An 18120-nucleotide genomic window follows, 5' to 3' on the forward strand; every position below is an offset into this window, starting at 1 on the left:
CGTTATTCCATCATACAATAAGCTCGACCATACTAAGCATGCTCATATCAAGAAGCGAATAAGAATCATAAACAAGCTCGGAATTAAAGAATAGAGTTACCCCAAGGTGTGTGTCATATCTTACTTAGCTCTAGGACATGCCAAAGAAAGAAAGGGTAAGCCTTACATACCTGTTCAACCTCCTATTATCTACACTTATTCGTCCGAGCTCGTAAATCTACATTCGAGAGGATTAGCACTACATTAGTCTCCATATCACACGCTTATTCCGAGTTTCAAATTTTTACTATTCTATATTCTGCCGAAAATCGGGCAACATCTCCCCTGTTTATATGCCTAGCCGAAGATTACAATTCAACAACCAATAAACAACAACAATAATACCAACATCAACAACACTATTATTCGTACCAACATATTCCATAAACATCCCACACGACGTTTTTCAACATACAACAACAATATGCACTTTCTTCCGTCCCAATCAAGGAGTATAGTCCCATCAACACACCAACAATGTTAGATACCGTTTTTATATGCATAAATCAGTCCATCCACACGGCCACAACATGTTCAAAACAGCCCATAAACACGACAACTACAACACAACACTTTATGACCTTTTCTCCATAACTATTTTTATTTTTAAGGCTTGCTAGACCTTCAAATAAACTCAACATAAAAGATGGGATAAATAACATACCTTATACTTGAAAAAAAAACTCAGCCACGTCAACCTTTTCCAACACCAAGCTTAAGTAGAAGCAAGAACAATCACTTTTCACGGACTAGTTTGGCGTAGTCTTGTCAATTTCTTGATTTATCGGACTATAATGTTTGGGAGATGTTTTGAGAGAATTCTAGGAACTTTTGGAATGTTAATTTGCTGAAAACAACGAGTTGACGGGGGTATTTATAGCACCCCTAGGTCGGTTCCACCGACCTTCCCATGTGGGGCCCGCGGATCCACTTAGGCAGCTCAGGGTCTTGTTCTTAAAATGGCCATAACTCTTGATTCCGACATCGTGTGAGGGCCCGCGACCTATGGTTGGAAAGCTCTTTCAATTTTCTACAACTTGTATTTCTGGGAGTGTTCCCAAATTCCAAACTTATAATGCCGTTGCTGCCCCTCCAAGTCAGATCATCCGAAAACGTTTCCTTAAATCGTCCTTTTGGAGGGCTTATGTCCATATTTAGCTTATGAGTCCTTCTTAGGACTTGCTCAACTTCACATGTACTACCCATATATCTCTTCCTATGTCTTTTATAAAATCCCGACATGTGGGCCCCACCTTAACTTATGGTTACGAGGGCTATTATCAGGTAACTTGTTAACTGATTTATTCCATACGATCTCCAAATGTCACATGAATACTCTTACGAAGATAATACAATCTTCATCCCTAATTCTTGTATAACTCTGCTCTCCCTTGAGCTCATACTAAGCCGCCGACAGTCTTGGTGACGCAAACTTTCCGGGGTGTAACACACAGGTAGACAAGGAGGTGATCCAGATTCATAGGAGCTATCAGCAGACTTTGAGAGCACTCCATTATTCCGGATGTGCCATTGCTTATTGTTTTGTGTACATATATTTTAGGCACGGCGAGGTCCTGTCCCGTCCATATGTCTAGTACTCTAGTAGAGGCTCGTAGATACGCATGTGTGGGTAGTATGGTCTCACGATATCCCATTGTATATATATATATATATTATTTTTCTAGCCAAAGGGCTTATGTATATAAAGGTAATTATGTTTCCAATGAAAATGATTTTCATATGATTATGAGCATAAGATACATGAATGAACGCAGAATGAGTAATAGAACGAGTGGTGCTCGGTGGTTAGCCCCGGGTACCCGTCATGGCCCTAGTCGGGTCGTGACAATGACTTCTTAAAACCTTACAGAACTTTACGAGGCTCTACACTTTGTCACATAAAATAATTTCATATTGCATCAGCATTCACAATTAATATTATTTTACAATATTGTGCATTTGGTAACAAATAATGTCAAAAAAAAAATCAACCTGCTCTTACATTATTTCTATCATTAAACTAGCAAACAATGCCCGTGCAATGCACCGGCCCAACATGATTAATTTGGTTACTCACTTTAGTTAGTCTTTATGGTTTGTATATTTTGCAAAAGATACCGCGATTCTCCTTAGTGAGTCTCCATATTTTGTTTCTTTTCCTCTTATTGTTTCCTCTTAATTTCTCAATTATTGTTAAAATTTGTCTTATTTTGGTTATGTCCGCCTCTTTTTATATTTAGTAAGTTGATAATTCAAATATGTTACATGTCAAGTTTATAATCATAAGATTCAAAGGATATTTTATTATATTATATACATTTTTAATTTAGAACCATAAGATTCAAAAGTCTATCTTTATTTCTTAAATTCCGTGTCTAGTCAAACTTAGACACTTAAATTGAGACAGCGGGATTATATGTCAAATGAAGGAAATGAAAGAACAATTGAGACATTGCGGATACGTGGGGACTTAAAAAGTAAACACAAAAGAGATAGAATTAATGTTAAACTTCTGAAATGTACACATATTAGTCCCTGTTTAAAGTACAATTTCATGTAATAAAATAAAGTGTAGAAGTAAAGAAATATGATAATGTAAAAGTGGAATACACGTGTACGGAGAATAAGTGGCAAACCAAATAGTAGTACTTGTTAAATAAAGTGGACCCACAACTGGAAAAAAAAAACAAGTACAATTGAAATAAGTCCAAATTTAATGCAATACTCAGACAACTTTTTGTACAATTTGTTGTTGCAATATTCGGTAATAACATGAACTTGTTTACCGGTAAAATCAGTCACTTGAGCTGCAACCTAAGCGGAACTTTTGTCTTCGATCAATATATTAGATTTAGAGCCCTTTCGCAGGATCTTTTGGGTTTGAATTAGCTAAAGTGGCATGAAATATGAACTGATTTGTGTGAAAATTAGAGAACTTTTGGAATTGAAATTTGAAGTTGCAGCAGCAATTATTAGAAAGGTGAGATATATTTGAAGCAAACGTGTTTCAGAAGCAATACACGTGGTTATAGCCTAATGATGGCAAATGTCAAAGAAATTTAATCACCAATGAGAAAGGCCCGCGATTATAGTACAATTCACGTTGCATTCTGTACAACTGGCCGTTGCAATGTTCGTCCACCCTTAGCCGCTTATATATATAAAAAATATATAATAATAAGAACTCTTGTAGCAAATATTATCAAAACCCATAATAATAAACAATTACCTAAACTAAAAAAAAAAAAACGATTAGAGGATAAAGTTATCCATGGGTAAGAGAGAAAAATAACTCATTGTCAAAACTCATTTTCCTTTTGCATTTTTTTGGTATTTTCTGGATCTACCGATAGGCGACTTTCTTTCCATAATTGGGTTTCAATCCCCAATTTCTTGAGCTCTATGAGGCCCCGCTCGACTGCAATGTGGAAGAAACACTTCATATTTAGTTATATGTATTAAAGTAAATATATGTTTCATCTGACATCATAAAAGTAAAATATTTGGCATTTTTACACACTTCTGCCCCTCCTCCCAATTATAGGAAACATACGTAAGAACATAGTGAATGCGGGTAATTTAATAAAAATAAAAATAAAAAGACAACAAATTACAATGAGATTTCTGAAAAGTAAATATTTGTTTCTTTTGTAGCTTTCGTTAACCAAACATGTTACAACTTAACCTTTTACAATTGACTACTAAGAAGATCTTAAAACGCAACCAAAGCGCAAGTAAAAAGCATAATAATAATGCAACCTTTTCTGTAATTGAGAAAATTTGTCTCAAAATTATCAAGAAATAAAAACTGATGATCATATTAAGCGTGGATTCCTAATGTGCACCAACCCATATACCCAGAGGCGGATTTAAAGGGGAGCGAGGGTGTTCACCCGAACCTTGGCAAAAATATTACTATAGATATAGGGTAGATTTTCTGTGTTTATGTACATATATAAGTTTTGAATACCAACAAATGCAAAAGGTTAGCTCAAATGGTCCAGGGTGTTCGAAATTCTCTCCGGCGTCTAAAGTTAGATTCCTAGGGACAATATTTTTATTATGTGTAGCTTTTATTATTTTTTCGAACCCCCTAAGCGAATCCTGGATCCTCCACTGCATATACCATGCCAAAAAAGGCAAGTTGTTCCGGCTCCGACTCGAATCTAACATCTCCTAAAGGCAAAATATGGTGATACTCGGTTTGTTACTCGTGAGACTGATGTTCCCCAATCCCTAGCTCCCATGCATTTGAGTCATTGGATGATGGAGTGGGAAGTGCCCCTACGATGATGCAAGCATCGATTCTTGCAGAATCATTTAAGTCTCATGACACTAAATCATGTATATCGAATAAGGTGAGGAAGTTGAGTATTCAACTAATACAGTGAGGTCAAGCCAACGATGACAAATGTAATGAAAGGTAATTGACCGCATCAGTTCGGGATGAAACTTGGTTATTACTCTCCGACTTTGAAGGATGGTGTCAAAGTGGTTAAACTAAATCCAAGTAAGTTGAACTAGAAGAATCAGAAATGGGGATTGGAACAAATTAGATACGTAATTGATGGAACCCCTGTGTTTAAAAGGGATGCTAAATTTGTTTATGGAGTTTGGAATTTTGTGCCTACTCCTCGGGTATTTCTACATGCTGAGCCATCTTTATATTTGACAATTTGGAAGATACGAAAAGTGTCTTTCATAGTGACCCTTATACATTTAATAACTGCCCCTTAATCTTCAAACAGTGGGAGCCAGAATTTCAGTAGATTAAAGAGCCCGTGCGAGTAATGCTTAGATTACCTTCCCTAGCTTACTAATTCAATACTGGGCTAATAGAAAACTTAATCAGGATATCTAGTTTTTTGGCTAAACCTATTTGCACTGGCAAAACTTACAGGCAATGAGATAGGATATTATATGTTAGAATGCTTACTGAGATGGATATCTCTCAACTAATGCAAAATCACTTACTTGGAGGTTTTATGGAGATGCTTGGAGGTTAGAGGTGTACATATGACGTACAACAGGGCGATCAAGGACATGTATGAGGGAGCCAAGATCAGGGTAAGGGCGGCAGGAAGAGACTCAAAACACTTCCCAGTGGAGATGGGGTTGCCTCAGGGATCAGCTCTTAGCCCATTTTTATTTGCCTTGGTGATGGATGGTTTGACGTGACAAATTCAACGTGAGGTGCCATGGTGCATGTTATTCACGGATGATATAGTACTGATTAACAAGACCCGCAACGGAGTGAATGCTAAGCTGGAGGTTTGGAGACAAATTCTGGAGTCTAAAGGATTCAAGCTGTGTAGGACCAAGACAGAGTACATGGAGTGCAAGTTTAGTGACATGACACGTGAGGCTGGCGTGGAAGTGAGGCTTGAAACCCAGGCTATCCAAAAGAAAGGGAGTTTCAAGTATCTTAGGTCTATTATGCAAGGAGATGGGGATATTGACGATGATGTCACACATCGTGTTGTCGCAGAGTGGATGAAATGGAGGCTCGCTACAAGAGTGTTGTGTGATAAGAAGGTGCCACCAAAACTTAAAGGCCAGTTCTACAAAGTGGTAGTGATGTCGATTTTGTTATATGGGGTAGAGTGCTGGACAGTCAAGAACTCGCACGTTCAAAAGATGAAAGTCGCGGAATTAAGAATGTTGCGATGGATGTGTGGGCACACCAGGTGAGATAGGATTAGAAATGAAGATATCCAAGACAAGGTGGGAGTGTCATCAGTGGAGGACAAGATGCGGGAAGTGCGGCTAAGATGGTTTGGGCATGTGAAAAGGAAAGACACAGATGCCCAGTGTGGAGATGTGAGAGGTTAGCTATGGACGGTTTCAGAAGAGTTAGAGGTAGGCCGAAGAAGTATTGGGGAGAGGCGCTTAGACAGGACATGGCGCAGTTCCAGCTTACCGAGGACATGACCTTAGATAGGAGGCTATGGAGGACTCAGATTAGAGTAGAAGGCTAGTAGGTAGTCCCACGTATCCCGTCGTACTAGTAGTCGCAGTTTCGATCCTCATTTTCTTGTCCTTTGATTCTTGCACATATTAGTCATTTCTTGTACCACAATTATCGTATTTATCTGTGCTAGCTACTGCTTCTTTTTCTCAGACTGCTTTATCATGGCCTTTGTCGCATTCGTTAGTTTCATTTCCGTTTTGCTTTGTATTGTTTGTGCTTGTCTAATTTTTTCTCGTCATGTTTTCTCTTGAGCCAAGGGTCTTTCAGAAACAGCCTCTCTATCTTCTGAGATGGGGGTAAGGTCTACGTACACTTTACCCTCCCCAGACCCAAGACCGTGGGATTTCACTGGGTATGTTGTTGTTGTTGTTGTTGTGGTGCAAAATCACTTACTATTAAGGAACAAATGGAAAATGTAGGTTGCAGATTATTGTATATGATTAGAATCTTGTTTATTTCCAAGACTGTTTGTTAGGCAACACAATTGTTAGACCAATTTATTCTCGTCAGAATTCTATTGAGAAGCAAGAACCCAAAAATAAGAAAAAGCAACAATAGCAGGTGTGGATAGCAAAGCCTGAGCAGGTCAAAATGAAATTGTTATTCTGGTTGTCCATGCTCTTAAGTTAAATGAGATTCCTCAAGCTATTCATGTTGAACCTACTAAACCCACTCAAGATGCATCTGCAGTCCCAGACAGAGGGAAGAAGTTGATAGACCTCGACGAGGCAGAATGTCAAAGGCAACCCAGTATATTGAAGATGTTGAGAAGCTCCTAAGCCAAAATATGATTTCAGTGTATTAAGAGTACAGCCTGATAGAGCCATTCACAAGGTGGCTAAGAGGAACAACCTATCCACGAGGAATCCTTCATGATCTTCTGCTCATGGAACATTAAGGGCAGGATAGGCCGTTCAAGCAAAACAAACTTAATAACTTTTTACTTAAAAATAGAATTATATTATTGGGTTGTATCGAGACAAAGATTAAAGAAAAAAATTGAGAGAGTGAAAAATAAACTGGAATGAAATGGAAGGCTTCTGTAGATTATTCATTAACTCTTAATGGAAGAATTTGAGTGTGATGGAAACCGCAGCAGATGTTGGTCGACATCTTGTTTTCCAGACCTTAGTTGGTCTATTCTAATATTAAGGATAAGAGGTCCATTTTGCCTGCAAGATAACTTTTGTTTATGGTTTAAGCACTATAAAAGAAAGGAAGAAAGCATGGGTACAATTATCCTAGGTGACTGTAATAATATTATCTGTGGATCGGCTGAATGGTTTACTTGTCACTGGACAGAAATTGTGAACTTCTAAAAATGTGTTTAGGATACTAAGCATGGACAAACTAATAAGAAGGATGTCATTACTCCAGGAGTAATAAAAGCGATGCACAGATTTACAGTTTAATTGATTGGGCATTTGGAGATGAGCAATTTATGAGTACAACAACTTGGAGGCCTATTATCATAGTCTAGAGTGTTCTGATCACTTCCCTACTATTATCAATCTTGACAAAATCAAGCAGTTTCACCCAAAACCATCCAGATTATTAAATGTATCGCTGAAACAATGTCCTCTCAAAGAAGCAATCCAATTTTCCTAGAGACAGACCATTCCTAGCCACATTGTGTATGGGATTTGGGAAAAGCTTAAGATCCTAAAATTTAGTACAAAGAAGATGAATAGAGAAATGTCAACACTAGAAACCAGGATGGTGAACTTCAAGAGAATCTTAAGAATGTTATGTTAGATTCTAGGTCTGATTTTGTTAAATGTTCAACTGATCATAGAGGAAAAGGAACTTATCCCACAACTAGAAAAATGGGGCACTATTCGTGAAAGATTAAACGGCAGCCCGGTGCACTAAGCTCCAGCTATGCGCGGGGTCCGGGAAGGGCCGGACCACAAGGGTCTATTGTATGCAGCCTTACCTTGCATTTCTGCAAGAGGCTGTTTCCACGGCTCGAACCCGTGACCTCCTGGTCACATGGCAGCAACTTTACATACTATTCGTGAAAGAGTATGTAGGCAAAATTGCAGAGCAGCCTGGATATCTCATGGTGACTCCAACACAAAAACATTCATGCTTATATGAAGGCTAGACATGTTAGGAATAGGGTTTCTTCCATATTTAAAGAACAAGAAATCCAACCCACTGATCCTGTACAGGTCCAACAAGAATTCACTCCATTTATTCATAATCTATTGGGTTCTAGTACATCAGTGTTGCCTTGCATGGATATCAACATAGGAAGAGATAATCCTTATCTCACAAGAAAGCAACAACAGAAACTTGTTCAATCTATAACCAAGGAGGAAGTGTACAAGCTTTGAATGATTTACCAAATGACAAGGCAATGGTGTAGACCGATTCTCTGTTCAATTTTTTAAAGAGTAGTGGGAGATTATTGGTGAGGAGGTGATGTAATTCATCTTGCAGTTTTTTGAAAATGGCAAGTTGTTGAAGGAAATTAACAGTACCACTATAACCTTTTTTTTTTTGATTAAGCACCGGGTGTCCGGGTCTCTTTGAGCCCCGACTAATCCCGGGGGTGCACAGGCCCTCGGCAAGGAGTTTCCCGCAAGTGCACCACGGTTAATTCAGGGTTTTACCCCAGTCCGATGGCCCTCAGAAATTGTTTGCACCCAGTGGGTTTCGAACTTGAGACCTTGAAAGGGAGCACCCCAAGGCTCAAGCCAATTACCACCAGGCCAACCCCTGAGGGTTCCAGGCCTATAACCTTGGTTCCCAATGTTTCAAATCCTAGCTTTGTAATAGTGCTTAGTCCTATAGCTTGTTGCACAAGCATATACAAGCTGATATCCAAGGTGCTCACTAACTAGTAGACTGAAAATGGTTGTTTACTTTCCCACAAAATGGTGCCGAAATATATAACTCTTACAATTTCTTATTTATTTTTCAAATCATAATTTCATAATGTTTTTCAACTCCTCCTAGCCATTATTCTACTGCTATAATTCTTGTTAAGAAGAATGCTCATGTTGTCGCAATTTCACCCAGAAGGTAATAATGTTTTTCTTTCCTTCCTCACCTATGAAACTCGGCAAAGTTGTCTACCTTTGAGGGATTTTTCCAATCAGCATCCATTAATGGAAGAAATATTATATAAAAGGGGATAACGTGATCAATGCTGGACCTACATGGAGCCTCATGGAGGCTCTAGCACCCAATGCCTTTCACCAAATTTAGTACATTTACATAGGCAATTATCAAAAATTTAAATAAGCATTTAAGTGTGTTGTCGATAATGCATATAACTAATTTTTGTCCATACAACATTGATAGTTTGATAAATATGTATTTTTAATAAGGGGTATTGTTGTCCTAAAAAAAATTAAAACAACTTCTGTTTTTAGTTTCAACCAAAAATTACTTTTTCAGCTTTTTCCCACAACATAAAATACTATCTTTTCCAAAATCTTGGCCAAACATTATAACATGTTTGGTCAAGCATCTAAAATAAGCTTATTCTGAAAAGCGTTCTACAAAAACGGACTTTTTTTGAGAAGCAGTTTGGCTAATCAACCCGAAAAACACTTTTGAGCAGTATGGCCAAGCTTTTAAAAGTCCTTCTAAGTATAGTTTCTCAAAAGTATTACTCAAAAAAGTACTTTCGGAGAGAAACTACTTTTTTCAGGTTCTTGATGACAACTTCTGCTTCTACTCAAATGTACTTTTCTTTTCCTAAAAATTCAGTCAAACACCTCAACTTTGAACGAAAGCTTCTTCTTATTTAAAAAAAACACTTAGCCTTAGAAAAGCTTTAATAATTCGACCAGGACATATTCAATTGAAAGTCTAATTCTAACCTCTTTGAAAGGAGCTCCAAAAAGAAACTTGACTCACTTGGCAAAACAAACTATAACTCTCCAAGATAAAACACTTTTTTGAATGAAAAAAATAAGCACTTTAATATTCTCACCCAACAAAACTAGTACGTTTAACTGTACTAGCGCCTCCAAAGCACTCAATGGGCAACTATTCTCTTTTTCCTTATTTTCATTCTTCTCCTTGTGGATAGAGTTGGGATTGGGGTGAAAAGAGAGGAGACTTTCTTACCATGAACAGCATCATGTGAAGTGAGAGGTTGGCCACCTTGGTTGATCCAAAACTCCAATCTCTCCTCTGCAATATCTGGCTCCACTCCATGATTTTTGGCCCTTCTCCAAAAGTATGTGAGCCATGCCTGAAAGAATATAATTACCAAAAGAGCACGAATTTATATATATCTGAAATAGATTCCTAACAGAAAATCAAATGAAGGTATTACACCTATGAGAATTGTAGATAGGGCTTAAAATAATGCCAGTATTTGCAATTACCAGCACGACAAACACCTAAAGGATGAAAAAAAGAAAAGAAGGGAGACAATTAGAAACTCTTATTTAATTGACATAGTTACAGAGAGCCCTGGTAATAACACCTAAAGGATGAAAAAGAGAAAAGAAAGGGGACAATTAGAAACTCTTATTTAATTGACATAGTTACAGAGAGCCCTGGTAATAAGTATTCTTATAGAACATCTGTTTCGTATCGGATCTGTTAGTTGTATAGTCATTGGTTTTCTGAGACAAAAATTATAACCCACTTTCTATTACAAATACAGAAAACAAAACCAAGCCTTAAAAATCATATACTCCTCCGTTTCAAAAAGATTGTCTTGGTTTGACTTGACACAAAATTTAAAAAATAAAGAAATACTTTTAAAATGTGTGGTCCAAAACAAGCCTTAAATATTTATATATCTATAAATCATCTCATAAAATTAAATAATTTCTAAATATAGAAAGGTATCAATCTTTTTAGGACAAACTAAAAAGGAAAGTATGACAATTTTTTTGAGACAGACGGAGTACTAGTTATTTTTCTTTTGGAGTAACTCGTCAAAGACGTTATGCATGATTTAAAACCAATTGGCAATAATTACGCAGTCTTACCCCCTGTTTGGATGGTTGTTCCCGTGGTTCATTATACTAAACAAATATTTGACTTTTCAATTATTACTCGGTGCCTTAACTTAGACAACTTATTCATGAATGGAAATTGTTTAAAAGATTTTACATTAAGAAGCCGTGTCTAGTAAAGTCCTACTAATTGTGTGTAGCGCGCCATTAGTATAATTGGGAGGCTGCAGGACATTCAGGAAATGTTTTCCTTTTTTCATATTCTAGATCGTACAATAGAGTTATACCTTAAGGACTAGTTCTAATTAGTGTGTTATAACGTTTCTTTCAGAATATGCCTGCGTAAAAGAAATCAACCACGAACTAAAGGGAAAATGCTACCCCGAAAGATGACTACAGTGGGTTGCCTTACACTCAAGGAGTTCCAACCAGGGCCTAAGGTCTCTCATTTGGCCAGACACCTCGAACTTCATCTCCACCGCCTATTGAGAGGCCCATAGGATGCCCTACGATAGTTACGCCCTAGCTAAGCTCTTCTGACGTCGACATTAAGGGAGTTATTCAGTTGCTCACCCAGATTATGGCCGCTCAGTCTCAGCGCCAAGGAACAGCACCTCCAAATGCTGGTTCTCATGAAGGATCGTCAAGTTCCATAATGAGATAATTCATTCGTATGAGCCCTCCAATGTTCACAGGGTCCAATACTGATGAGGATCTCAAAAACTTCATTGATGAGATTCAGAGGACTCTTCAGGTCATGCATGCAACTGAGACTTAGGCAGCTGAATTTGTTGCTTATCAACTAAAGGATGTTCCTATCGTATGGTATGAATCATGGGAAGATTCCTGAAGGGAGAATGTATCTTTTGCAGTCTGAGATGAGATCGTTGAAGCCTTTATTGATTACTTTTTGCCCTTTGAGGTTAAGGAGGCTAAAGCCTTAGAGTTTGAAAGGTTCCGATGAAATAAAATGAATGTGAAGGATTATTACCCAAATGTGCCCCAGAGATTTTGTTTACTATACGGGCCAGGGTCCGGCAATTTGTTAATGGTCTTGGACCATATTTTATTGGTGAAGCTTCTGCTGCCGCTCTAAATCCAGATATGACTATCTCCAAGATCGTAGCTTTTGCATAGACAATCAAGGATCTAAAGAGGAATAGCATGTTAGAGAAAAGGAAAGAGAGAGAGATCAACAAAATGGATAAGTCAGGATGTAACTATGGGGTATGTCAATGAGGTAGCGACATATCATTCTTTAACAAAATGTCATCATGATCTACACCTTGTGTAGCCAGTACACCATCTCTGAGACTGAATTTGATCAGAGAGGTCAGGCTTGTCAGGAGCAGAGTTTCAGAGCACCGAGCTCATAGTGGCAGGCTAGCGTGGATCAGCGGACTTCACAGCGTCCTCTTTGCAGCAAATGGGGCAAGTTTCATGCATGAGAATGTCATATGGGACTTGATGTATGCTACGGATGTGGCCTTAAGGCCCATTATTACAAAGACTTCCCGTCAGTGACGCAAGGTACCAGTGGTAACATGGCTCAGTATACTAAAAAGACAGCATCTGGCAAAATCACTAGGGTCATGTACAGCCTCACCTACATGTAACACTCCGTAAAGTCAGATTAGGTGTGGATGTGTTAAATGAGTACTATATGACATTTTAGACATATAAAGTACTATCGGGATGAGTTTGGGTGGAAGTAGTTGTTTTGAAATCAAGACGAATAGTGAGGTGCTTAAGATTCAATAGAATCGGCTAAGTTTACGGTAGGTCTGCTTTCCAGCCCGATTTCGTGAAGATTCATTGAGAATTTGGGAAAACATAAAGCATGAAAGTTGTAGCCCTTTGAAATACCTATCCAATGATATATGATGGAGCCCAAAAGGAGATGTATACTGGGAGTTATTCACATTTGAACACTACGTAGAAGCAGACACGGGCCACCCGCGCTTGGGGGATCGTGCGATGGCCATGCATCGCGGGCCCAGTGCGGGAAATCATGATATCTAAAATTTTGCCCCATAAGGGGTCTCGCGATGGTCTGGCATCACGGGGCCAACGCGAATGGGCTGGGTTTCAGGTCAAAACTTTAGACTTTCGCGTTTTTCTTATATTTAAGCTTGGGGTTTATTTCCCTAACATCCCTAATCACGAAAAATCATTCTAAGGGTAGAGAGAATAAGTCTCAAGCCTCAAGAACCCTCCAATGTAAGTTCTATGATGATTCTACGTTGAATTCAAGTCTCTATTCCCTTCTAACATGATTAAAACCATTCTAATCCATAGAACCTTGATTGAGACATTATCGTTGGACGTGAAAACCCTAGCATTTGAATTCAAGGAAATTGAACATCAAAAAGGTAATCCTTTCCCTTCTAATCATTTGTAATTGTGAATTGATTAATTCTTGGGAGATAAGTTTATGGGTTTGATAAAGAGAATCATATGAACTGTGGTAGAGTTTTGGATTGTTGACTTAGGATTATTATAATCATATGGGTGATGAAGAATGGTGTTAATTCTATCTAATTGAGATTGTAGAATCACCTAGAAGCAAGAGAATGAGAATTAGGTGAAGAAAAACCATTAATGAAGATTGTGGAGCTTTACGCCCACCAAGTTGATAAAATCCTTAGATGACCAAAGCATTAGTATTATTGTTAATATTGAATCCCTTTGACTTGTATTATTTTAGATTAAGGTTGAAAGGGGTTGACGAATGTTGCGTTACGCTCAAAGGCCGAAATTAATGTATGTGAGGCTAACTCTCTACGTTTAGGAATGTTAATGATTCTCCCTATGCTACGTTATTTTACAACATTACGAATTGCATTAGAAATATAATTAAGCTTAGTTCCTCGAATAGTTGCATGTTACACCTCGAAAAAATCCCCGTTGATGCACAGTGAATAGACTAACGAAGGGCACGAAGTATACGGTATTGCAATAAGTGAGAAATGACATTTGATGACCCTAATTGAGATTTGCAAAGACATTCGGAGTAAGAGGAGAAAGTTTGCCAAGAAAGGGCAAGGCATACGATGTGTATCGGAAAGAATTTACGAGTAACAAGTTAATGATGATTTAATAGTGTCTTGGAGAAGAATTATAGCGTCCCTTAGATCGTTAATGAGGTGTTAAACAAGTATCAAGAAGGTTCCATAAGGATTGGAGATCAAACGAAGTGACGAGAACAAGATCAGAGAAAAGATGGGTTACACGGCCGATTATACGGTCCGTATAATGTTATACGGTCCGTATAATGGTCCGCAGAATCGTCACAGTGAAGGTCCCTCACTGATGGGATTATACGGTCACTTATACGGACCGTATAATATGCCATATAATGGTCACAGAAGCGAGATGTTGAAGGGGCGATTTCACGGTCACTTATACGGACCGCATATGTTTATACGGATCGTATAATTGTCCATATATTCTCCCGACGGATCAGATTTTTAAGTTATTAAAAAGGGAACCAAGTTCATTATTTCATTTCATTTTTCACCCAACACTTCAAGAACTCTCTAGAACCCTCTCCACACTTCATCCATAAGAACTCAAGAGAAATTTATGATCAACTTCTTCAAACTAAGAAAACCAAGTGTAAGAAACTCATTAGAGATCATCCAAGTCAAGAAATTTCATTGGAAGTGAACTAGGGTTTTGGCTCAAGTAAAGTATTTCCACCCCAGGCTTATTCCTACACCATCTAAGGTAAGTTTTATGGTTTTTCCATGTTATTTAAGGTGTTGAGAAGTTGAAACACTTGGATTGTAGAAGGATATAGAAAATGGGTCATGAATGTGGGAATAGTGTAATTTTTTAGTAATAGTTTGGATTGAGTCATGATTCTTGATGTGTTGTGATTATAGGTATGTTATAAATGATGTTAAGAACATGGGATAGACATTGTATATGAATGAATGTAATCGTGTGTTATGACCGTGGATATGGATGATTGGATGTGAATTGAGAAGTAAGGATAATGTAGGTGAATAAAGGCCATTGTTATGATGTTGTGAATTTTATTATTGATGTTTGGGAGTTGATATATGATATGGGGGAAGTCGTATAAATAAAGGAGATGCTGTCTAATTTTCTCTAGCTTTAGTCATGTATGCTAAGCTATCGATTTTCTAATGATAGTATAACTCTAATGAAGGTAGAAACGTGAGCATTGAAGGAGAACGTGAAAGTGATAGAATAGTTGAACGAAAAGGTATGTAAGGCTAACCCTTCTTTCATAAGGCATGGTTCCTTGGCCAAATATCTAATCTTCTATATGCCTATAATGTCCTCTAAATGATTCTATCTTTAAAAGCTACTAAGTTCATGATTCTCGATATGTTACGATTGTACTAAATTCCTCCTATGATGAGTAATCCTCTAGGGATAGATGTAATGAACGACGATAGTAATGATGCTAAAGACGCTTATGGGCTTTTATGTATATGTCCCTATGTATGGCTATTATGAAACCCCGAGCTTATATAGCCGGGTAGAATATATATATATATATATATATATATATATATATATGTATGTATTATTGCGCACGCACCACTGCAGTTGGATACGGACAACCCTGAGCCTTGGTATGGCCAGGTATATATGACCCTGAGCCTTGGTAGGGCCAGGTATGTGAAACACCGAACCTTCATGGTCGGGTATGCTATGTAAATGATATGTATATGTAAATGATATGTATATGAATATGAATGTGTATATGAATACGAAAATGGATACGAAATGTAAATGAGTACGGAAATGGATACAGATGTATGTACACAACCACGCATTAGAAATGGAAAGTCCCTATAAAAAGCAAGTAAGTGTTTATGACGATGATACTACTATCTACCATCCTATGCTATTTCTTATGTTGTCTATTATACTTTCATAATGATGTTGATCATGCTTTACATACTCAGTATATTCTTCGTACTGACGTCCTTTTGTTTGTGGACGCTGCGTCATGCCCGCAGGTGGCCAGGGAGACAGGCTTGATCCATAGCTTTATTATTCGGGGACTACATAGTGGAGCTCCATTTCATTCGGAGCTACTACTTTTGGTATTTACTCTTTTGTGTGCATATTTATGGGCATAGCGGGGTCCTGTCCCGCCTATATGATATGACATACTCTCCTTAGAGGCTCGTAGACATGTGTGTATGGTTAGGTGTATTTGGCCTTGTCGACCTGTATTTTGGATATCATTTTGTTAGCCTCGTCGGCTTATGTACATTGTTGTGGGCATAGTTGTTGATGATGATATAAATATATTGTTGCCCAATGGAAATAGTATGAATGAGGAATAAAAGTATGATTTAACTATGTGGCTCACCTAGATGTAAATGTGAAAGTATGATAAGAGGTGCCCGGGTGGGTTAGCACCGGGTGCCCGTCGCGGCCCTCCGGTTGGGTCGTGACAAAAGTGGTATCAGAACAGTTCTGTCCTAGGGTGTGTCTACGAGGCGTGTCCAATAGAGTCTTGGTTATGGGTGTATTGCGCGCCACACTTATAAACAAGAGGCTGTGGGCATTTTAGGAATGAATGAGCTTCTTTCTTCATAAGATCGTGCGATAGAGCTATCACATAAGAACTTCTTTTTCCTTAACCTGGTGTTATGTATTTCAGAAAAATGCCTGTAAAGAGAAAGGCGACGGCAGCCCAAAAGGGCAAGACAGTGGCAGAAAAGCGGGCTGAAAAAGCACCACTAAAGGTTGTAGAGGAAAGTGAGTCCCAGAATGCGGCTCAATCTCAGTCCCCCCATTCAGTGCCTATTTCTGAGGAGCGTGAGGGAGCCTCAGCCCCAGCTCCAGCACCTCCGGCTCCTCCACTGGATGCTTCAGGCCAAGATGTGAAAGAGGCCATTCATTTGCTTACTCAATTGGTCGCTGCCCAGACTCAGCAGCAAAGTACAGGCAAGGCGATAGGGCTGTTAGTGCAAGGGCCCGTGATTTTATTAGCTTGAACCCTCCGAAATTCTTTGGATTAAAGCTGGATGAGGACCCTCAGAATTTTATTGATGGAATGTTGAGAACACTTCGATTGATACATGCTTCGGACACCGAATCGGTGGAGTTAGCATCCTATAGATTGAGGGATGTTGCGGTATATTGGTACACGGTTTGGGTGGCGCTAGGGGGAGCCAATACGCCTCCCCCCGTATGGCAAGAATTTGTAGATTCTTTCCTCCGACATTATTTGCCTTCAGAAGTTTAGCGAGCTAGAGCCGATAAGTTCTTGAATTTGAGGCAAGGAAGCATGAGTGCTTTAGAGTATAGTCTCCGCTTCAATTCTTTAGCTAGGTATGCTTCGGCCATGGTAGCGGATATAGGTGACCGAGTGTACCAATTTGTGAAAGGCCTAGGGCCACATTTGATGGAGAGGTGCTTGACTGCGTCCCTACAGGACAATATGGATATTTCCCGCATTCAAGCCCATGCTCAAAATTTAGAAGAAAGCCTACAACAACAAAGAAGTGAGCGTGAGCATGATAGAAGGTATAACAAGAGGGCTAGATCTTCAGGTCCGATGAGTGAGTATAGGGGCGGGCACAGACATCAGTTTCCTAGGCATTTAGGCCATTCTATGACTAGTACACCTCCACGGTTTTCGGGCTAGAGATTTGATAGATCTACTCATTCCGGGCCGAGTCAGAGTTTTTCGAGATCTTAGTTCAGGGGTGATTCGGGTCAGGCGAGGCCACCCGTACCACGATGTTACTAGTGTGGGAAGTTACATTGAAGTCAGTGCCGATTGGGTTCAGAGGTTTTCTTTCATGTGGTAGGCCAGGCCATATTATGCGTGATTGCCCCTCAGTTGGTGGTAGAGGTAGGACCCAGCCTTCAGGGTTGGTAGCCAGATCTTCGTCATCTATACGCCCTATGGGGCCAGGTTCACATACGCCAGTCGGCCATGGTAGAGGAATAGGGAGAGTCCCCAGTTCTAGCGGTCCTCAGCACCGTATTTATGCTTTGGCTGGATGCCAAGATCTTGAGTCTTCTCCTGATGTTGTCATAGGTATATTATCGGTATTTTCTCATGATGTATATGCTTTGATAGATCCGGGCTCCACATTGTCATATGTTACTCCATATATTTCGGGTCGGTTTAGAGTCAAACCGGAGTCGATCATACCTTTTGAGGTGTCTACACCC

The 18120-nt window shown here is 38.9% G+C and overlaps 1 protein-coding gene across 1 annotated transcript in view; it reads right to left on the minus strand.

Moving 5' to 3' along the window:
- Positions 1–2781: 2781 nt before the first annotated feature.
- Positions 2782–18120, minus strand: part of LOC132636194 (coiled-coil domain-containing protein SCD2-like) — a 122407-nt gene continuing 107068 nt past the window's right edge. The window contains exons 19-20 of the mRNA XM_060352919.1: positions 10097–10223; positions 2782–3457 (exon numbers count right to left, since the gene is read on the minus strand). Coding sequence (XP_060208902.1) covers positions 3339–3457; positions 10097–10223 — 246 coding nt within the window. The 3' untranslated portion in view covers positions 2782–3338. The remainder of the gene's footprint in view (positions 3458–10096; positions 10224–18120) is intronic.

The sequence above is a fragment of the Lycium barbarum genome, chromosome 1 (genome assembly GCF_019175385.1).
Source record: "Lycium barbarum isolate Lr01 chromosome 1, ASM1917538v2, whole genome shotgun sequence".
Lineage (NCBI taxonomy): Eukaryota > Viridiplantae > Streptophyta > Magnoliopsida > Solanales > Solanaceae > Lycium > Lycium barbarum.